Source organism: Primulina tabacum, chromosome 5 (genome assembly GCF_025594145.1).
Source record: "Primulina tabacum isolate GXHZ01 chromosome 5, ASM2559414v2, whole genome shotgun sequence".
In the NCBI taxonomy this organism is placed as follows: domain Eukaryota; kingdom Viridiplantae; phylum Streptophyta; class Magnoliopsida; order Lamiales; family Gesneriaceae; genus Primulina; species Primulina tabacum.
Window position 1 is genome coordinate 3,375,834 of NC_134554.1, and position 23,998 is coordinate 3,399,831.

General features: G+C 32.3%; 3 protein-coding genes across 4 annotated transcripts; 1 reads left to right on the forward strand and 2 right to left on the reverse strand.

Moving 5' to 3' along the window:
- Positions 1-7,120: 7,120 nt before the first annotated feature.
- Positions 7,121-10,012, reverse strand: LOC142545563 (NAC domain-containing protein 21/22-like). Its single transcript, XM_075652814.1, has 3 exons — positions 9,594-10,012; positions 8,247-8,533; positions 7,121-8,039 (listed from the first exon to the last, which is right to left on the reverse strand). The coding sequence occupies exons 1-3, from the start codon at positions 9,835-9,837 to the stop codon at positions 7,314-7,316; spliced, it is 1,257 nt and encodes a 418-aa protein (XP_075508929.1). The 5' UTR covers positions 9,838-10,012; the 3' UTR covers positions 7,121-7,313.
- A 3,369-nt stretch (positions 10,013-13,381) lies between these two features.
- Positions 13,382-13,786, reverse strand: LOC142546873 (uncharacterized). Its single transcript, XM_075654832.1, has one exon. It carries the CDS (start codon positions 13,784-13,786, stop codon positions 13,382-13,384), a length of 405 nt encoding a protein of 134 aa, XP_075510947.1.
- A 6,358-nt stretch (positions 13,787-20,144) lies between these two features.
- LOC142545564 (uncharacterized) lies at positions 20,145-23,780 on the forward strand. Of its 2 annotated transcripts, none has more exons than XM_075652815.1 (7): positions 20,145-20,477; positions 20,572-20,687; positions 20,805-21,676; positions 22,189-22,992; positions 23,100-23,179; positions 23,254-23,325; positions 23,411-23,780. In XM_075652815.1, exons 3-7 carry the CDS (start codon positions 21,344-21,346, stop codon positions 23,595-23,597), a joined length of 1,476 nt encoding a protein of 491 aa, XP_075508930.1. In that variant the 5' UTR covers positions 20,145-20,477; positions 20,572-20,687; positions 20,805-21,343; the 3' UTR covers positions 23,598-23,780. The 2 variants fall into 2 exon arrangements, 1 of the variants encoding a protein (XP_075508930.1); XR_012820305.1 differs by having other exon boundaries at positions 20,147-20,477; positions 23,100-23,166; positions 23,238-23,325; positions 23,411-23,470.
- The last annotated feature ends 218 nt before the right edge of the window (positions 23,781-23,998 follow it).

The window sequence follows — 23,998 nt, forward strand, 5'->3', positions numbered from 1 at the left end:
GATATAGTCTAATATTATTATAATAGAATTTCTCAATGACAAATTTAGATCAAATACTTTATATAATTCTCCATGTATAAATATTTTTTTAAGGGAATGTGGATGACTTTTAATACTTTTATATATTTCTCTATACTATATAACAATTTTTTTTAAACTCTTTGAAGCAATTTTTTTTAATTATTTTTTCTACTAAAATTTCCATCAAAGAAATGATAAATAAACTTAAAAAATTGAGATCAAAGAGTAAATTTAGAATATGAAAATAACTTCACCAAAAATTAGTTGTATAAAAGGATCTTCCCTTTAATCTCTTCGTATATAGTATAGATATATATCGAGTCGAGTCGAGTCGAGTCGAGTCAAATAAGACTCATTAGCTTACTCATACCCATTAAGACCCAATATTTAATAATCGTAGCCGACCCGTTACTCATTTTTCCAATCCATACCCGCCAATCGGCCGGGTCCTATAATTCCTATATAAAAAACGTTGTTCGTGCCCTAATATTGTCCACATTAGTATTGCCTAACTTTTACAATTATTTGCCTATTATTTTTCTGGATTTTATGTCTTACTCTATCGGACTCTTAGGTCAATTTTTAAATTTAGCCCAAATGGTTATATTTTCAAAAACGTTACGTGGAGGGTCTACAAGCTAGTTTATGAAGGAGGTTGTTTAGCAATAACTTTATCTTCTAACAAGACCAACATTTTGCAGATTTATTTATTTTTATATTAAATTTGTAATGTCATATAGTGTATCGTTAAAAGGATTTGATTTTGTGTTTATACTGAAGTCTATTTGTCTAAATAGCTAAACTAGAAATTTAATGATATTTAAAAATAATCAAAAATATTTGATTTGAAGAAATAAAAATTCAAACGGTTGGAGTATGAGTCACCCGATAATAAACATAACATGTCAATTGTTCATTTTTAGACGTGAGTGGTATGTTAGATGTCTTATGTCGGTTGTGTTAAGTTATTAAGAGTTTTATATATTATTTTGGACGATCTTATCTCATTAAACTAGTTTTTGGGATCGAGTGAGATCGAAATTTCAATCTTAACTATATATATATATATATATATATATATAGATGGTTTGGTTTGTCCTACAATAGAACATATATATCAATTTTGTTGGGCTGGGGCTTTTTGTCAATCACCGAACCAAACCGCAAATCTAACACCCTAGACAAGATACCACGAAAGCCTACTCATAAAAAAAAATCATCGTTTTACATACGTTAAAAAGTAGGTAATTAATTAAACAAAGGCACTAAGCACTAGGGTCTAGTAGAATCCTGCACTACGTTCGGACTTCGGACTCGCTGAAAATGCCAACAAACATTTGTTCCTTCTCCTTATAAATATTAAACCATACAAACAACTCCACGATAAGCACTCCCCGAAGGGGTAAAAACCACGGGAAAAATAACAGAAATCCCCATCCCTTTTCTAACACCCAGATACCAATCGACGAAAAAACAAAGGCCCGCTTCAATTAGAAAGTAAATAAGAAAGATATATGGCGACAGGGGTAGGAGGGGACGGTCTCTTTTGGGGAGTATACGAAGGGTGCTTGTCGACGGGAGACATGAACATCCAACGGAGGCCGTATCACAAGAATTGTGGTTGCATGTTGCACAAGTCTCGACTGCATGGCACTCATTCATCTCGATGTAACAGCTTGTCTTATCCTATTAGACGATCATGGAGCGAGAGCTGTCTCGAACTGGTCGTGCCATCGGGCCCTACGTCACCCGGTCCGTTGTCCCCCACGGTGGCTAAGGCAGCCGGAGAGATGAGGAGGGCACAATCACGATCGGTGTTATGTGAAGAAGATGATAAAGAGGTAGAAGAGGGTGGAGTTTCATGCAACAATGTCTAATTTTCTTTTGATTTTGGCTTCTTTGATAGTAACTGGGCTAGGGTTTTCTTGGGTAGTATCAATTAGTCTAGTGTGTGGTTTGGACGGCCTGGCTGATGACCGGATTGAAAAAAGTTCGGTAAACGATGTTACCTGTAATAATTATGTAATGCATACATTTTCAGTATTTCGATTTTTAATTTAGCCTTCTAATAATCTCTTTCTAATTTGTTTCATTCCAAAGAATTTAGCTTTATTTTTTGGTACGATATAATAAAATTCGTTAGCTGAGATCGGGAAGCTTTTAATGGGTTCAACGGTTTTGGCGTTTTTCCATATTAAACGATCAGCTAATGAAGTTGCACACGATTTAAAAAAAAAAAAATTGCTCCTGCTCATTCACATTTTTGTTGGTTGTCTTAGAAATTTCCGGTTTTGCTAGTTAAACTTGTATTTGTTACGTACTTTGGTTTATTTTTAGTTTTTTTTATTGTAATATTTTCGCGTGGATTAAATATTCATGGATAAATATTTATTGAATTAGTAAACACAAATGAGTTCTTAGCTATTATATACACACACACACTTTGATTTTAACCACGAATCTCATCTATAATATAATAAATTATTACTTAATCGATAATATTAATTAATAAATTTCAAGTGATCTAAACATGCACCACTAATTATTGGAGGCTACGTTATATACTATATACTACTAAATTAGATAGCCTTGATTTAAAGCATTAATTAATAGATATTAATTGGAGGCCATCCCAAAAACCAATTAATAATAAGTTCGATCACTATACTTTTTTGAAATTTTTTTATTATCAAAAACTATTTATGAAAAAAATCGTCATCTTTATTTTCCAAGGATCGATGTTAATCTAGAGTCAAGATTGTTTTTGCGTATATGACGCAGAAATTATATACGTTCTATCTTCAAAATGCTCGATTTAATACATTATATATTTTAATAAATAAATTTTTAGGATACTTGACGTCCGACTTAGTACAAATTAAGTTGTCATATTAGGGGAAAACGTTAAATAAAAATCTTAGAAATTAAGGATTGATGATAACTCAGAGGTTCCATAGTTTGAATAGTTCCATAGCCTCCAGAATCTTGGAAGCACATTCAATTGAGGATTCTTTCCCCGTCACTTTAGCCTACCAAGGCCAATTTTTTATTTTCAATACTTTATCTATATTTGATTTTTATCGATTTCACTTGACAACAGATATTAAGCAATTTTTCAGCGGAAAATACTTAATTTTTATAATTATATATGCATTCATAGTTTTGACATGCTCCATATCCACTATGCATATTTACGCGAGCAACGATGAGGTGACACTTGTCTATTGGACATCACGAAACATATCAAAATAATTTTGGAAGGTTTAAACTTGTTAAGATCAAGCATTTATCAATAGGCCAAAAGCTATAGTTGTTAGTTAATACTCAATGACAGTGCAGAGTTCGCCTATTCGGATGCTAATGGGTCGCATTGTTAGACTCATGAGTTCGAAAAAGTACGTGTAGCTGGTGTTGTCTTGTATCTCTTAGAGACTAGTCTTACTATTTCACTATCGTCGGTGTTGTTCCCAACAAAGAGAATATTACCCGTTAAAATCTTGCGTTACTCTTTTACGATCCACCTAACCAACTAGATCAAGGTGCGCAACACATCAACTTGACGCATGATAACTTATGAGAATTCCACTCATCTCAACATCAATTTCATTCATCCACGCTTAACCCAAAATTTCTTTCTCGATAAGTGTAAGAAAATTTGACACATTGAATTGTTCAAGCGCAAATTAAAGTGCTGAAATATTAAAAACATGTTAAACATAATGATTTAAAAATAAAAAGATTAAATTAGATACATTGATTCATATCAAATAGCCTTATGCAATATATTGAGCATGCAAGTTTTATAGACACTAGTGAAACTTTAAGTCTATTCACTAAAGAAATTAAGACACCTATAAAATTACAAGATTAAGCTGGGAAATTAATTAACGTTCAAGGATAAGATACATATTAGTTAAATATTAACATATTTTTACAATTATAATTCTATTGGAGCCTGAAAAGTTAAAATTTAAAATTCAAATTATTAATTTATATTTTAATCACAAAATTTCATTAATCAAAGAGCACCTTATAAAAATTAAATGATCCAAACCGTTCGAATCAGACGGACATACACATGAAATTGAAAGTGAAACTCTTCGGTCTACAAGCATATAATTAAATACGAACAATAATTTTGGTGCCTTGAACAATTCCATTATTCATCGGGATTTAATAATTTGTAATATCCTTCGATTTTAGCTATGTTTAGATATAAACGAAACGGTGAATCATTAATATTTCATATAAATCTGTCATTCACGGGTCATATATTATCAAAAAATTAGATAATTTGTTTTAATATAACATCGTGGAGTGCGAGTAATAGATTAATATTGAAGTTTAACATCTATTTCCTAATATAATTAATAAGTAGACAAAAACTCGTATGAGACTGTCCACGTGTCAATTTGTGATACGGATCTCCAACTCGATCCCTCTATGAAAAAGTATTAATTTTCATATTAAAAGCATTACTTTTTAATAAATGTATTAAACGAGTTGCTGATAAAGATCTGTAAAATCATCTCGTAGAAGACCTAATATATGATACATTGGTGTGGCCAAGAGAAACACGTATTGCTATATTATATATACTCTTCGAACATCCCCGAAAGCCAAGTCTAAATCACTCCACTATTTCTACATATCAATACAAAAAACCATTCAATTCTTCATTTCCAAAGCCCCATCTTTATTTTTTTCTTATTAATCTAAGTTTGATAATTAACTAGACGAGCCAAATTGCTTCATTGAGACGAGTGACTTAATATATTTTATAAAACAAATTATTTTAAAAAATAAATATTGGATATAATATTTGAAATATTTCATTTGTTAAAAAAATAAATATTGGATATAATATTTGAAATATTTCATTTGTAGGAGGGGAAATCTTTAATTCGATCCACTTGGATTCACTGATAGGAGTTTAAAGGTATTTCCATTACCAAGCTCCAGGTTCCAATATCTATTATTTGCCTTTCGTAATAAAATTTCATTGGGCTCCGACAAATTTTGAAGCCCCTTAAACTTTTAGAGGCCCAATTTCAGAACTCAATGCATAACCTATGGTGTCCCTTAATTTCAAGCCGCTCAGTTCTAAGTCCATTCCAAATCCGCAATTTTAAGTCAAAAATTTAAATATGAAACTAAAACAAATAATGAAATGGTGACACAGACCACAAATTTTCTGTACTTAAAGTAATTAAATAAGTAATCTGGCCTTGAACTATAAAACTCATAAAAATATACAGAAAAGATTCGAATTTTCAGGCTATAAATCAGGTCGACGTACTAAAAATAATAACAATGAACTGTCTAATTAAAATTTTGAATTTCTCAGGTTTTTATTTACCAATGTTTGTGATGTACGTGTTTGGGACGAGTTAGTCTATGATATATCGGTAGTGTTTTTCTCTATTTCAATATCATTAGATCATGAGAATCCTACATTTTAATGAAAAATGACATATATATATATTGACGATTCAAGGGCTAATATTTGATCATATCATAGGAGGAAAAATACTCCAAGTATAGCATAAAATAATACGTTTAGTACTTATCATTCGTCATAATACCATGTATAAATTCTGTAACCTTGATGGATCTAAAAAAAGGATATTCTGATGCATTCATTTTCTCCATTCCTTGAATGAAGCTTTAAATCTTCTACTACTGTTACCATACGTGCAAGCAAGAAATTAAGTTGGAAGCTTAGCTTTGAATGAACAATAATTAATTATAGGAGAATCCTACAAGAAACAATTATAATAATAATTCTCTTTTTTAAACCCACAAATAATAATTGATTGAGTGACAGGATTGCACCACCTGTATTACATGTTAGAGTGAGTGTGCTGCACACTTGTAGGAGAACCATGGATACAAGTTACTTGAATTATTGGCTCCTCTAAAATAGGCTACCAAACATTACGGAGTAGGTCTACAAGAGATGATCTCACGAATCTTTATCTGTGAGACGTGTCAACTCTACCGATATATTCACAATAAAAAGCAATACTCCTAGTATAAAAAAGTAATACTTTTTAATGGATGACCCAAATAAGAGACCTGTCTCACAAAATACGACCACTGAGACCGTCGCACATGAGTTTTTGCCAACATTATGTACCAATTAATGGATTATTTTCCTATAAATTTGGAGTATTTATTATCTTATAATATCGTCAAATATTAGTTTTTGGATCATCAACATATATTTTAACTTTCATAAAAATATAAAGAACGATATAATCTAATATAATAGAAGAAGAAACAATCCTGGTGTAGCATAAACTAGCTTCCAATTAATGGTGCAAATTTGGGGAAATTGCATTTTTTGGTATGTATATTATTTTGATAATATATGTTGTCAAATTTCGGTTTAAATTATGTGTTTTTCAATTTTTGACAATTTTAATTTTTTTCTATATAAAGTATTGATATGACACTATAAACATCAGCACCATGTTGGCGACATACCCAAAAAAATGTCAAACTAAGACTAAAAGTTAACAATATAATAACCGAAATAGCAAAAATGAAATATACAAGAGAATAAAATAAAATTTCCCCATGCTAGAAATATTTCAAAAGTTATGACTTGGTAATTGTACATTGAAAAGAGTAGTAATTGATTCGTTAATTATTCCTTGATTCGAGAATGGAATGTCGTACATTATTATCCATCGATCGTCGAATTTAATTTTTTTTATAAATATGACGTGTTGCACGAGAATCATTCTTCTTTCCTATTAAAAGAGTTCTATTTGATACGTGTTTTCTTTAAAATAAAATAAAATGAAGCCTCGTTTGTTACTGTATTTATTAACAAATTGGAGTGCGTGCAAGAGTGTAAATAACATCATTATGTAATCATTAATGGGAAATATTCATCCAGTTGATATTAGTGTAAAATATTTAAAAAAACTGCCACATCAATAAAAACCAAAGATGTGGAAATTGATTGTTATGTATAAGCGAGAATGAGATGTCCTTTCATCTCGAATCGAATCTCCATATAATGTTAAATCATGCAATTGGTACAACTGATTTTGTCCCATAATTAACGTGGATAATATAAACACGACATTATAAGATAATTAAAACCGAAGGACTCAACGAGCATGTACACAAAGCCACATAAATGTTAGTACATCAGATTCCTAGCCTTATCTAATATACCTTAAATGAAACAATGCACATAAATTAATAACCTATAACAATAAACTTTACCATATACAATCATGTTAACTAAATTTCATACTATATGTATTTGGTCTTGATCAGTAGCTCCACAGAGAACCCAAATCCGAAATATTATTAGGACTAAAAGATAAACCCTCAAGTTCTTGATCATCAAATATTGGTACAGTGCTCTTGCTTTCGATATCCCCTTTGGAAACTACGGAAGTTATTTCATTGACAACTTCAGTGCTCAGTCCAGTTTCTTGAGAATGGCTGACCATAGAATCATTTCCCGAAAAACGCTCCATTTTGCATATGTTCGAGGCAAGAAGTTGCCTTAGATTTTCTTGATCAACACCAGTAGTACTCTTGAAGGGAAAGTTGGTCGGATAGCTCGGAATAGTACCCATACCAAGAGATGATGAAGCCTGATAGGGGAATGCTGACGGATTCGGAAGAGGGATTTGAGGGTAGAAAAAAGGGTTCGGATTCGGAAGGCTAGAGTTATATTGATATGTTGTGGTGAGATTGTGAGGGGGTAGGAGAGATTTTCTTTGGGCATGTTGTGATATTGGTATTGTATGGTCGTTCAAGATTATTCTCGATGATGAGTTGGAAATATTTACCTTGCATTCATGGTGATCAGGATCAAAGGCGCCGATGCTTGAATTGGGCTTTTGATTATTGTTCGAACATGAATAGTCTGCCAATGGGGGAAGATGTGTGGGACTGGGAATATCCAACAAATGATCCACAAAAGACTCCATTCTTGCTAGCTTGGCTCCTACGTTTTTGTGAAAAACTTTGCAAACAACCCATTCTTCCTGTCATAGCATGATCGAAAGAGAAATATACATTTACATTATTTTCATGGACCTTGAAATACAAAGAAAGTGTGTTTAACTAGTGTGTGTGTGTGTGTATATATATGAAAGAATGCTATTATCATGTGAAGCTAATGTAATGTAAACTTGCTATAGTCCGATCGACGTCGTCAACAACAATAAGATTAAAAAGTAGAGACCTAGTACCTTGGCTGCCTTGGAGAAGTTGTAATTTGAAAAATCGCCCTCCAACCTAAATTCATGCATGACCCAATTGGATTTCTCCCCTTTAGGAGCTCTCCCTTTATAAAAAACAAGGGTCTTTTTCATCCCTACAAGGCTATTATTTCTACCCTTACATTTGATCTCTCTATCTTTGCCTGTTGCCTTCCAATATCCACTCACTGTTGCCCTATTTGTTCTCATTCCTGTTGGGTATTTTCTATCTCTTTGGAAAAAGAAGAACCATTCCCTTTCTCCAGTCTTTGCTTGTTCTGATTAATCAAACCAAAAAAACAATAATATGCAAAATTAGTAGTTTGTTTTTGGATAATATCACTAGGATTGAATCTTGATTCATATTAAGATTATTTATAATGTAATGCATGAGATAAAAGACTAGGATATATAAATATATGGGGTAGTCATGTAATATTCGACGTGGGTCAAAGATCTTTTTGATTTATTATTTTCTTTGACTAAAAATACATTATCTCAAATTTGTGAGCACCAAATTCTCCCTAAATAAATGATGGGGTTTCGGTTTTGCAGAGATTAAAACAGTCAGTTTCGGACTAAGTCAATTTTCATATCAAAACAAAACCAAACCAAATTGCATGTGATTCCATTTTGGTTTGAACAGAATTTTTAAAAAAAAAAATTAAAAAAATTCTGTTATATATATATATTTGCTATTTTTACAATTTTTCGTTCTAAAGTCAAAGATTACACCTCATTAGAAAAATTTGATGACTTTTCTTCAAAACAATAGAATCGGTTAAATTTTGCTTTCAATACGGTTCCGTACGTTTTTCGTCTGACTGTAGGAAAAATATATCGTTCGATCTTGGTTTAATCCGGGGAAATGAAATTTTCCAACCGTATGCCAAATCGATTTCTTTTTCGGGTTTCGATGATAAGAATTCGGCATCGTGATTTTTGGTCTAAAATTATGTTGCAAAGACTACAGATTTCTACATATCGTTTATACACAAATATGAAATATATAGAACATAAATTAAAATATTGATGCAAAACTAATTGGGGTGTTCGAACTAAATGATCCCTTTATCCTACATCGATAGATCTATCAGTGGACGAGTTTTTCAAAACATTAAATTTATCTATAACTTTTCTAAGAAAAAAGAACTTAGATTTTATCATCTTAAATTACGCTACGAATTAATTCCTCGTTCTGTCTCCATTCTTACTGATCATGATGTGTATATAAATATATCAAAATTCACCTTAAAAGGGAACGTATATTTTTTTTTACATGAAAATCAAGATCAACGTGAATCACAACAAGAGATGAGCAGAAAAAAGAACACTTACTGGGTAAATCCCAGGGTTCAGACTTATTAAGATCAGCTTCTCCAATAGCTCTTGCAGCGAACCTTCTATCCATAACCTTCTTCATAAGATAATGAACAATAATCTCCTCGTCCGTCGGATGAAATCGAAACCCTGGAGGCAACTCCTCCACGCAAAAATCAACGTATTTATCGCTATTAATCTTAGCGTTTGGTTGAGATGGACCTGCAGCATACCCTTGTTCCATTTTCGGAAACACGTACATGCAAATTATTCGATCATATATAACCCCGAAAAATGAAAAATGAAAAATGAAAAAGAAAAAAGAAAAAAAGACTAGTTTCTGTATGTTATCTTTAAGTGGAAAGGGAAATGAAGGATAGCAAATGAGAAAGAAAGGTAAATGGGATACAGGGTTGTTAAATAGAGGAAGAAATTGTAAGGGTTGAAGTTTCTTGCGGAGTAAGGATGCTGCGAGGAAAGAATAATGGGAATGGAATTATTTGCTAATAAGGAACGAAACCCATTAGACTTTTTCACTGAATTATACTATTATATTACCACAAGTACAATTTTTTACATTTATTTTATATCATAAAATAAAGGACGAGAATTGTGCAGCAAGTTCGATGGGCAAATAATTAATATTTGATTAAGACTTTTTTTATGTTGGCTGGTTCAAAGTGAACATGAAGGACGAGGCACAATATCATCTAGTCATTTCATATCATATCATATATATATATATAGATATATATATATATTTGTTTCCAATACGAAATTTTAGATTTAAAAGGTATTGTTTAATCTGAAGGAGTGGATCTGTGTGTATACCTGTGAAAGGGAGTGATTCAGATGATTTTGATGGATGGCATCACGCTGATCTTTGAATTCTTCACTAAAGTGTATGCTGGTGAAGATACGCGTTTAGCCAACGCGGAATTTCTTGGATCTGCCACTCTTTCTCGGGGGTATTCATGTTCTATGTATGTTTTTATTGAGTGTAGACTATTTAATATATTTTGAGATCAAAAAAACATTTTTTTTTACAAGAATTATATTTTACTAGATCCGAATCGAGGATTGAATAGGGCCGGGCAGTCACGCGTCTGGATTATTGTTTTTTTAAAAAAATTACAAATATTGGTCGGCTCATTTTTGAATTTTTTGATCCGACAATATCCTAAAAACTATAAATTTCTTCCATTATATTTGGTTAAGTTAACTTGTGTATTTAACATATAATAATTTCGAAAAACGGTGTATCAAACTGCAGGTAGAAATTATTCCTAATTTCTATCACAATTATCTATATTGATTGATTAATGTGTACAATACTGATATTTAATTTTAAAAAGCTTCTAAAAATATAATACCCCAATTTATTGCATGAAATTAACTACTATATTATAGGATCGACTGTTTATAAAAAAACAAAAATCTTGATATTTTAATTTTTCATCAGCAATATGTCGCCGCTCTACAAGTACGTATGGAATTAATTAAATCAAACCAACCTATGAATCAACAGTTCTTTCAGCCTACAAAATATATCTAAAATATATCAAAACCACGTGTGTGAATAGAAAGAAATAAAAGTGGGAGAAATCGGTTTATAAATACTTGATATTCACTTACAAATATGACATCTCATTCAAGATTCAACTCACTATATATGCAAATTTTAAAAAAAAAATTAACATCGCTATTTTTAAAATATTATTACAAGTATTTGTAAAATCCTACATATAATTCACTCACATGATCATGGCATTTTTACTCGATCGGTCTGAAATTTGATCGGATCATGGCTTTCTTCGAATCACGACTCCAAAACCGAAATTATATTTTGGTTTCTAATTTAAAATTAGAAACGGGAACAAGAAATTTAAGGAGTATTTGCAAAAACATATTTTAAGTTCTTCAAGATTTTAATCAATGAAATGTTTGGAAATTGCATGTAGAAAGTGAGAATCACTAAAATAAGCTCTTTCAAATACTGTAATTTGATTTGAATTCAGTTTCTAGAAACGAGGAATCAGATTGAGAACAGAACTCGAATCTCACAAAATCTTAAGTTAATTTTAAATTTTAATACCCAAAATATACATATGAAACTTAATTTATATAAATTTAATTTGACACCTACTTTTAAAATTATATAAATTTAAAAAAGAAAACATACAAATCATTATTGAACAATTAAATTTATTTACTTTGATTATCTTACATATTTTTAGTTATTGTTACAATTTATAATATTATTGATTTGAAAAAATCTCGTATTCAGTTTGATCAAACAAAATTTAATGATCATTAATGAGTAAAAGTCGATTTGTTGACAAAGACCAAGAAAAAAAAAAGTAGATACATTTTGAAAATGGCCCGCCAACCCTGGGTTCTGATTTCTGAATAAAAGAAAACAACTAAATAAAAAAAAATGAATGATGTTGACTTTTGGAAAAGGAAAAAGCACAGCAAATACTAGCTTCGAACTTCAATTTTCTACCAGAGATGACGCAATTGTGACGACACCAACAACTCATCATTTGCTCATCACACCATCTTTTTTTTATGCATCCTTTTCTTTTTTTTAAAAAAAAGCATTTAATTTACCATAATATATATAAATATATATATACACACACAATTTATAGTAGAATAGTGTCGACCGTAAGATTAAATAAAGCCGGAATATTCTTAAAATAATATATTACGAATATTTATTTATTAGGTTTAAAGTGTGTGATTATCGAAATGCTTGATTAGTCAATAAGATTGACTTTTTCAATCTTAAGTTTGGTTAGAATTTTTATACTTCCATCACTAACTACTCAAGGAATAAATGTGTCCTCCCTAAAGCTTAGCTCTCATTAAAAATCCCCCGAAGTGTTTTTATACACTGAATCAGGAATTAGTCTATTTTTCATTGTGATAAATTTTTCTCATATTTCAGTATCATTATATCATACTGATCTCTCATATTTTAAGAAAACTTGATATCGTATGTTGATGATTCAATGACTAAAATTTCACTATATCACAAGGAGAGAAACATAGAAAATTCCCGGGATCAGAAATTGATAAAAACTAACTCATTTTTTTCATTTGTTATATAGATGGACAACTAATAAGAGACTAATTCAATACTTAAGCGTAGAATATAATTTTATATACAAAAAATAAATTTTGTATAAAATATATTAATATCATAGTAATAATTTATGTTATTGATTTTTGTTATATTTTGCATTTTTCATAAGAATAATAAAACTAGAATCGCGACTGGGAATTTTATATAATTTTTTAGATCAAAAGTAGTTAATAAATAAATATAGACTTATCCTTCTCGGCCCAATAATGGCCTTAACTTACGCTATTAATTATTAAGCCCAAACCAATGTTGGGCCCATGGACTTGTTTATAGGGCAATGTTGATGTGGTCATCAGTCCTTTCCGATTACCCGCTGAAAATGAATTAAAATTTGGTGCACAATTTTCAGGGAGAATTTTAACTTTTACCATTAATATCTAAAATTTAGTAATTCTTGTTTCTGGGATTTGTGAAATTATATGTTTGGATAATGTTTTCGGTGTTTGATAGGACGAACGATGTTTCGTCAAATTCGATTGGAAATTTTGGAATTATTAGTATACACTTGCAGAAACATAATTAATGTGTTTAATGGCATCAAAGTATAAGCGAAATCTCCTTTCATTTCCAACACGTACCGAACAAATTAGCCAGATTAAGTAATCCCAGAAATTACTCTGTAATAGATATCAAAATTATGAAAATTTGTGTATGATCACAAGGAAGCCATTCTCCTCTGTTGATCATTAATCAGTGGACGAGAAACAAATCTTGACGAAAAACTGTGCATCAAGTCGCCATTTTCTTCTCGTTCAAGCTCACTGGCGAAATTCAGAGCATAAGTTTCAGGAGAATAAAGAAACTGGTTCGTGCGTTTGCTAGTAACTTTCTTGTGAATCTTTGAAGTTAGATTCTTGAATTTTGCCAGCAAAGATGTCTCCTTTTGAGGCCCTACTCCTCTTTCTTGCAACAGAAAATGATTTCCCCCCACTTCGCCGCTGCTCCACCCGAAGCTAAACCACCGGAAACAGCTGCATCCGGTGAGAGAATCCGCGTACTCATGGCCGTATCCGCCATGTTTTTGGCCAAAATAACCCGATGTCTCTTGAGAATTCGCCATAAAAGTTATACGGACTGAAGAAGTAAGAGCTAGAGTTAAATTTCTTAGGGAGATGAAAGAAAGGAAAACGATGGAATTGGAAGATGGATGTTAGGAGATATATTGTACGTGAGTGGCCGTGTTTAAGCGTGTTGCTTGTGTGGGAGCAACCCACTGGGACCCAGCGTCGAGATTTTAGAAAATTTAGAAATTGATTAACAATAAATAAATTAATAAAAAGAGGAGGTAGCCAAAGGGTGTGTGTAGATAATGTTATTGTGAAAGGCCATTTGACAGCTAGCTAGTTTGACTTTAGAAATTTCAATGAACAAGTTGAGTGTTGAACATCGAAACTCCTACTCTTATATGCAATGGCCCAAATTCTTCCAAATGAAGCATTCATAATTAGTTAAGTCGGTCTGAAGAGTTTGATCACTTACGCGGTACGTACTCGATTAGTAATCCTCTAAAACTCAACCAGATGAAGTTCATGCGCTAAGACGTCGGGAAGTCTAACGACAAAAAAATATCGAGCGTCAGTAGTTTACAAAGCTACAATGACTAATGCAGCAGACCCAATTAACGTTAATACCATTGAACGTGCAAACAATTAGAAACCTACAGCCAAGAACAAGTAGATCAATGTCTTGACATGAGAAGAATCTCAACTTGTAAAGGCCATCTGAGACGGCCAGACAACCTGAACCGTGCAGATAGTTAGAAGATGAGTATAATGAATTCAAACGATAGGAGAGTAGTGTCGGGATAATGCAAGTCGTCTTAAAAGACAAAAAAAGCTAAGCAAATGACTTCGGAAGCTGGCGGCACGAGGCAATCTGAAGTACTACTAATTAAGCAAAGGATAATGTAAATTGAGAATATAATCTGAAGCATCACAAATTAAGTAAAAAAATAATCTAAACTGAGAAGACACTTGCTACTGATAAAGCAATCTAAACTCCAAAACAAGCTACACTCACAGGCGAAACTTAGCCGAAGAAGGCAACAAGACCGGCAGATTGCAGTGAAGCTCAACAGAGAAAGGCAAGTGGAAGTGTAACAAGAACTACCATATTTATATTTTTTGTTGAATAGTTATATATATATTTTTTAAAAATAGTCATTTTTCCGTTGCCCAATTAATTTTTCTGGCTTCGTATCTAAGTATAATCAATGCTAGGTGATTTTTGGGAAAGTTATATATGTGAAACCAAATATGATTTCGAACAATGTTCTTTTCTTAACCCAACTGCCTGATGATCAGTAATGGCCACGAAGAACAAAGAGATGTCTCTGAGAGTTTCGGGATTCTAACGGGAATATGGGATGTGATTATTACATCATCGTCATGTACTTTCAGAAAAAAAAACAAGGAAAGATTTTGCGTATCGTAAATTTATAATTCAACTAGAGAAATGCACGTGCGTTACACGTAGAGAAATAGAGATAATTTGTATATGATAATCTTATTTAAATATGTTGGAATTATTTTTGCAATAAGAATAACTATTAATAGATTAATAAATAGTTATTTGGTAACAAATAAAATCATCACATTTTCTTGTCTTTGATTTAAAAACCCCTGAAATCTTTTTGTACCCATCGATTTTTATCTTCTTAGCTCTTTTTTTGTAGGCGGCAATTGGTTCGTCATCTCGAATCTCTATTTCATCTTCATCTTCATGTATCTTTATTTTTTGTTGATGCTTAATTCATTTGACTTTTCTACCTTTGGCGGTACATTGCTTTATTTAGTTTGCTTGATAATCTTCCGAGATCTCCATTTCTTGATATTGACATTTGTTGTTGGATAATTGTCATGTATCTCAATAGCTTTTGCCATAATCTTTAACACCCCATCGGTCATCACGTATTTCTACTGAATTATCCAACTTGAATAAGAATGTGTGGAGCTTGGTTGACTTAATTAGCAAATCTTTATATGGGTTATTTGGTAAATTTTGCATTGAAAATTTTTATTGTTAGATTGAAAATCTAAATATTCTATTTATGTAGATATAAAATCATTTGTTTGTTTTTCTTATACCTGGTCATGAATTTGAATGAAATCTTAAAGAGAACATCCAACAAAAGATGATGCAACTTTTCCAAATAATGTTATTCTTACCGTCTCATTCTCATCTTCAATTGTGATTGTAATTCTATACCTGCAACATAAAAAAGTAAAGAAGTGATCATCTCTTTTTTTTTACCGTGATCTAAAACTTGGGTTGGGTATTGGTATTTTTTATTACCTTGGAATGATCTTAATTGGATAGTTGATGCAATTGGCACAACTTGCTTTGTTGTTTGTTTTTGTAGCATCTTGGAAACAATGATCACATGCTTCATACCATGGAGTAGCTTTGTTTTCGATTTCCTTTATCTTGCTCCGTATCAAATAGTAGTTGTTCTATGTAAAAATAAGAAGCATTTCGAATCTTGGTTTAGTTTGAATGTTAGTTGTTAAAACTTTTAATATTTAGCATGGGCAAATTATCTGGTTTTTGTTTTGTATCATTTTAGTAATTAAAACTATTAAGATTCATAAACAGTAAATGCAGTACCTCCGTCAACATAGCTCGTTTTTTTGTTACATCATCTAATGTCACTTGTTTGGCGTCTGTGAGTGTCTTCGTAACCCAAAGTTCTTTTAATTTATCTTGTTTTTGGTCTGCATCCAACCTACAAATTTATTATAAATAATAGTCTTTAAGCATTCATATATTATAAATAACAAAATGTACACTGTTTTTATCTAGTTTCTAACATTATTTTATATATTTAAAAAGAAAATTGTCATGCTAGAATAATTTTTGTGAATAAATAAGTAAGTTCATACAATTTATACAATGAAATGTATAACTCACAAATACGAAGAGTTAGAAATTCAGAAATACGTATCATGTTTGTATTTCTTTGGCGATATCACATAGTGGGTTAAGAATCATTGCAGTTGTAGGCGTAGTTTGTAATAAATCATCGGCGTAAAATTTCAATTAATGAAGATGACATCGTTTCTAGAGTAGATTGTTCGAATGATAAAAATCATACGAACAGAAGATATCTACTTTTAAAACACACAACTTTAATATCATATGTGTATGTAAGTTTTCAACTTCAAAAATTAAACTACTATTCTAATTTTAAATTTTCATTTTCATCAACTAACAAAAAGTTTTTTTAATAAATTGTCGCTGAAAAAAATCAACGAATTGTGGTATAAGAGTCAAAATGCATACTGCTTCCAACTTCTAAGTGACCATAATCGATCAAACATGTAGAAAACATAAAATGAAACATGAATCTATCATATCAACTTTCCACCAAAGAATTGAACCAGAATATTCAACAAGCCCATCAAGCAATTCTCATAGAAAGATTAATTTGAGGGTAAAATACGTGAGTATGATTGTGTTTGTAAATTTCAGAATATAAATAACTATAGGTACTATAACATATGTCAATGGAAATGTTTTTTTTTTTTGGTGAAAAAGAAGTTGAGATGTTTAACAATTATTTACTGTTGTGCAACAATTTGATGATAAAAATGAGGTGGTCAAATATGTATATATAAAAGTGAATGAAAGAGAAAGTGTAGGACACATGAAAATGAGTGAAAGAATCAATTAAATAAATACAAGAATAATCAATTAAAGATGAGGAAGCAATTAAAGATGAGGAAGAGAATGATATAAATTTAATGATGACAACTAATTAACGAGAACAATCGAGTAAAATCACAATTCAATTCGTATATTTATATAGATACAGATTATTTCCTGCCCTTTGCAAAGCATGAAAGAAAGAACAAAAAGCATTATCACGAGAATGGATTCGCTCGAAGGGTTAATGTACCAAAAAAGTTTATACATTAATAAATGTGAAATGCCGATGACAATTTATTTACAGAAAGGCCGAGAACTCTCCAAGAAAAACGAATTAAACTCTCTCGAAACCGTTAATCAACGGCGGAGACGGCGGCAGCCTGGCGGAGAAATTCCTGAACGGCGCCTCATCGTCGCAACGATTCCCGTCCTCGAAATTCAGAGAATAACTCAAAGGATCGTACCGAAAATCGGCGGACGAATGCCTCTTTTGTCTGGATCCAGGAAGACCCAACATGGAACGGCATTTTTCTCTGATATCCGATAAAGAATTATCACGGGGCCCCTTCGTTTTGTCCCATATCACCGCTGGATTTTCTTCATTGAAAGACGGCTGCGGCGGTGGCGGAGGCGAAGACGAAGACGGAGGATGCTGAACATAGAGATGATGGCGGTGGCGTCAGCAAAAGAAACACAGAGATCTTTTCGGTTTGTGTACTCTAACGCAAGGGTTGTTCTCGTACTCCATCAATGTAGGTTTTTGGCGTTTCGCTCTCTGGTCTTGGCGAGTGTCCATCCACGAGTGAGTGTGTCAGTTTGTGTGTGTGTGTAGGGGATTAGATTTGGATTTGGAAAAGGGGTTTTTATTGATTGATACTCCGCTTTTCGAGATTGGGGCGGATTCTTAATTTTTTTTAAGGAAAATACTAGGATTGAGTTTGGAATTTAAGGTTTCATCTCAATTATGTGATTTTGATGTGAGATGAATCACAAATAATCGGCCGATCATGTCTATATTTGGTTGTGACCAACTAACTTGTCTCCCCATCCACATATTCGTTGAGAAAAAGGATTAAACACTGCCGGCTACTCTGTTTGAGATGGGTGTAATCTTAATTATTTTTGGAAGAAAATATTATAATTGACATTTGAATCTGAGACTTCGTCTCAATGGTACAATCTTGATATCAGGTCGAATCTATATTTGGTTGTGACCAACTTGTAACCTTATCCGCATGTTCGTTCAAATCTACCTAAATCTGTACTTTGTTTCTTGGGGCGTACAGTATCTGCGCCTGACAAAATGGATTACTGAAAATTATATATTAAAATGCTTATTGTCCGTTTAAATTAATGATTTTCGTACGTCAAAACATCGTAAGAGTTGTGATGGGTTTATAACAGTGTCCCTGTTACAATAACATGCGTGATCAAATTATTTAAGTTACTATCGATAATGTTTAATTTATTGAATTTATTTAAAATATATTTAATTGTTTTAATTATATATCTGCCTTCTCCTTTGTTTTGGAGAGTCATTTGAAAAAATATCACACAACATAAATCAAAATCATATCGATGTCATGTAAAAATTATATTGGTGTCTTGTAAAAAAAAAGATTAAAATTGAAAATACTCAAAAATATTATACTACATATGAAATTTGACAAACATTAAAAAAAAGACTAAATAGCAGTTTTACCTCAATTTTATAATCAATGAACTTAAACATGATCAGCGAAGAAGAGCCTTTGAAGGCAAAAAATTTTGTGAGATGATCTCACAAGTCGTATTTATGAGATGCATATTTTATTTGGGTCATCTATGAAAAAATATTAATTTTTATGCTAAGAGTATTACTTTTTGTTGTGAATATCGGTAGGATTGACTCGTCTCACAGATAAAGATCTATAAGACCGTCTCATAAGATACCTACTTACCTTTGAATTCAAGTACATCAATTAATAACATATCAATTTACTAATATGAAAAAAATACAGTCACAATAAAGTAGAAATCTGTTTTAGCGATAAAATTATATATTGGTTCCATTTTGTGGGGTGTTTTCATACACGTAAACGGATTGGTGTTCATATAATTTGAGGAAGTAATATTTTGATGCGATTTATATAGTATTAAAAATTCATATTCTTGTATAGATTGCTATTTTAGAAAATACAAAAAATCACGTGAAATAGTTTTATGGATCAAATTTGTTAGATGAACTTCCGACTCGACTGAATTCAAAAAAATACATTTTTTATTATCAAAATTATTATATTTCATAAAAAAATATAAATCAAATCGATCGATCTCATTGATATAGATTCATAAATATTGTAAAAAATAAAGCAATATGTCAGTAAATAAAATAAATTGAAGCGATGCAACTTGCTCACAATAGACATGTTTTTGTTTTATTTATTTTTTAGCATAATAAAGATTTGCATTAATTGGATCCCAAACATCGGTGGATGTATTTTAGCTTTACCTCTTATCTCAGACTTAAGATATAATTATAAATTTTAAACGTTGGTGTAAAATAGACTAAAATAATGAGTTATATATATATATATATAATTTCATTAATGTAACAGAACCGTCCAACAAACATATCCGTTTGGTTTAGGAAAACCACTAGAAATTCAGGACTTAATTTTATCCAAAATCTAATTTATAGGCTCTGCCTAACCTACTATTTTCACAAGTCCACTGCTTATTTGCTTTCTTCTAAATTGTTATGTAATTATAATTAAATCCATTTATTTAAAAGAAACTTCAAACACGACACTAATATTCTATTAAACAATCTTGAAAGTAGAAACATCAAGGAAACTTCCCAAAATGATACCAAGAAACATCGAGGAAAGCCTCAAAACGAAATCTTGTAATGAATAAAACCCTGTAAAAATTTTTTTTTTTTCTCCTTGCTTCTGTGATTCTTGAAATCAATAAAAAAAATGGCTGGAATGCTCCCCGGGGTTGAAGCTGCAAGAAGAAGGAGGTTCTCCTCTCAGACCAACAATTCCAACCATGGCGCCAACTTTTCTTTATGTCTCTACGAAAGAAACCATGGATTTCGCATCAGTTCAAGCTCTTCAACGGTAAATCCAACGGGGGATCCGATGGATTGTTTTTATATATTTTATTTTTCTATTACTATTATAATTTATGGGTTCTTGTTTTGTGAATGAACAGAGGAGTTCCATCGGCAGCCAGGAGGAAGGGGATCAGAACCTTGATACGGTGGCCAGAGAAGCCAAGAAAAGGTTGGATGAAAGGCTGAAATCCCATCTGAAATCTGATATTAAAAGGTGATAATATTTATACATATATATTTCTAGAATTTAATTTGGCGAACACAAACTGAAACCTAAAAACAAGATTAAGTTTGTGGATGATTTAAATCAAGTAAAATTAATTGAAATCAGGGATTCGCAAGGCCAAGAAAGATCACCGCCTGTGAAGGAGAGGGAGAAGGAGCAGGGAACATGCTTGCCGATGGAACAATGAAAAAGTGTGGCTGCCATTTTATGTACAATAAAGGGTATGGTATCGGCGATGTCATATTTAGGAAATGCTTATGTAACATGCGAACAATACTGATGTTTCAAGATTGTGTAATTTGTTGTGTAATTTGTGAAACATGAGTGAATGGTTTGATGTAGATTGCATAAACAGGGCCTTTAGGAAAATGCAAATTGTTTCAAATTCTTATAACACAAAAGTCGAAGATTTGTAAAAACTTGGAAGCTATAAAAGCCCTACACGTCGTCGTTTCAAGGCAAATCCAAACGTTTTGAAAACCCAACGGCTAATGCAAATGACCGTTTACTTTACAGAACACCCACAAATCAAACTCTCACACCAAATCTATTGTAAGAAGCCTTACAAAATAAAAATCCAGAAAACATATCTGAATCCATCAGCAAGAAAATCCTCGCAAAAAAAGAGGTAGTCTGCAAAGAAAATGGTGCATACATACACTACAACGTACTACAGATCACTGAATGACTCAATCACCTCAATCTGCAACACAATCCTCCCATTTTCATACAAGAAGCGGAGGCTTCCGGCTATTTTGGCTGCGGAGCAGCAGCTGTCGAAGCAGCAGTCAGATAATCTGAAATGGCAGCAAGATTCGTTTCACCAGATTCTTAAATTGATGGGCCTTTGTAAAGAGGGGATCATAGAAGAATATGAGGTATCTGCTTTCAGAACTCACCTTCTTGAGAGGCTTATTGCTTCGCCCATCGATTACGAGCCGTCCACTATTCTGAGGGATAAGTTGATCTTCTTGCAGGTTAGTTTGATTTTGAATCATGTGATTGATCTTGATAAGGGTTAACTGGTTAATCTTGTTTGCTTTAATTTAAGGAGTTTATCTTTGTAAAATTTACTTTTTTACGGAGTTTGGGCTTTGTGTGTTCTTTCATTTTATGTTTACATGGGTTTGAATTCCAAGAAATGATCGTATGTTCATGGAAAGAATGTGTTGGCTTGCTCTAACATAATAAAACGAGATTCAATAATAATACCATGATTATGATGAATCCATGATAATGTTTTTAAAGATTGTGATAAACAATCATTGTTCTTTTATAGTATATTTTTCCATCTAGATACCTACATATTAAGATTAAGAGAGTTGGAATAATAATAGTTGTAGCAATCTGCTGCATTTTGATGGGCTTACTTCATATTTGACTTACGCTATAATTGAAGAAAATTGTAAATTCAATGTAATTTTTTTTTAGTTCCGACAACGAACATAATCTCATATTGTATGATGTTGAATGCATATATTTTCACCAGGAGTTACTCTATGCCAATTGTATATCAGAGGAAGAGTACCATGCATCAAAGAGGCCTTTGTTGCAGAGGCTAGCAATCCAGGGAGCTGAAATTGAGGCGAAAGATGTAATAGTTGGAGGGGCTCAAAAGGAAGCTTCAAATGGTGAGTGGTCTGTAATAGACTTGAAAGACGAGAAGCGGTTTGAGATATTGACATCGAGGAGTAATCCGACAGTAGGGTCACCAGTAAAGCAAAGGAAAGGGGTTGCATCTGCTTTCAATTTTGTATCACCAAATAAAAGTGTGAAGTACCAGGATGATATAAGTGGCATAGGATGTAATAATATTAGGCCAGCAGAACAAAGAGACTTCAGTTTTCCTCGAAATGAACTTGCCATTTCTTCGAAAAACCCGTTTTGGAATGGGCGTTTAGATGAAAAAGAAAGTGAAACAAAGTCCATTTTAATGGTCGAGAGCTCACCGGCAAGAAGTGGTGGCGACAAAGGGAAAAAGAAAACCTTTTGGGTTCTTTTGAGAGAACCAAAGGAAATATATGGTGGTGATGGTAGTGGAAATGGTTCGGTTCTTGAGGGAAAAGATAACATAAATCCAAAAAAAAAATCATGGGGGTTCGATGGATTCAGGAAATGGAAGAAAAACGATTCTGAGGATGAAACAGCTCCACTGTCCCTAAGTGGAAAATCAGATGGTGTAAGCTATACGCAGCAGCTTGTAGCCAATCCATTTGCGGAAGGACCAGACACCAAGAAAATGAAGAGGAAATTGCATCCAAACGGCGCCCCAACAGATTTTTTCATCGACAAGGTGTAATATTTTTCTTCATCACCATTTTCACTTTCAATATCTCCAAGACATTGTTTTTTTCATGTAGAGGGGAGATGACATATTTCGAATGTTAAATAAATTTGTAGGTTCTAGGAGAGAACGTGAAAAAGGAACTAACACGGATCCAAGAAGAACTCGGTGCAAAGAATCCCCGTGTTCATCTGTCGTAAGCATTGCTTATAGGATTTGATTATGTGTACCGTCGGTAGTACATCACTAACGAGACATTTAATATGTTAGGGAAGATCAAATTGAAAAAATCTCAACTAGGCTTCCAGTCGACAAGGAGGACCTGAAAAAGTTGTTTCCCAAGTAATGGCAACATCTTTCAACCCTTCTTTTTCTGTATTTTAGTTTAGTCCAAAATACTTGCTCTTACTCCACTGCACAATATTAGGACATGGTGCGATAAACACGGGGATGTTGTATTAGATGTGGTAAGAAAAGAATTCAAGGACCATGTTGGAAATGTGGGAAATTCAAACATAAATCCGAGGCAGCACAACTCTAAAAGATGGACAACGTTTGATGACGACACAAGCAAGCTTATCTTCCTCCAAGAACACTCGTGCATCTCTCAGTAGCAGCAGCATCGATAAGGGATTCAAATATAACCCTTTCTTTGATATGTAGAATCCAAGCCAAAGCCAATTCGGCATTCTTTCGAATCACAATATACTACTACTTGGCCATATTTGCAGTTTAAATAGTGCGTGTAGTTTAAGAAGAATGTCGTGTAATGGCTTTTTTGTTGTAACGTTTTGTTGTCATATTCATAAAGATTTATTTCAGTTCCTTCAATGGAGAAAGAGAGAAGATAAGGAGATGGAAAGAGATTTCAACTATCTGCCATCATATATCTTGTTGAAAGAATGCATTCAAATTCCTAAGGAAAAAAAAGAAGAAAAAGAATGAAACATTTATCTTATTTTACAATTATTCAACACTGATGAAAATGGAAACTAAACAACATGTAAGATTTGGC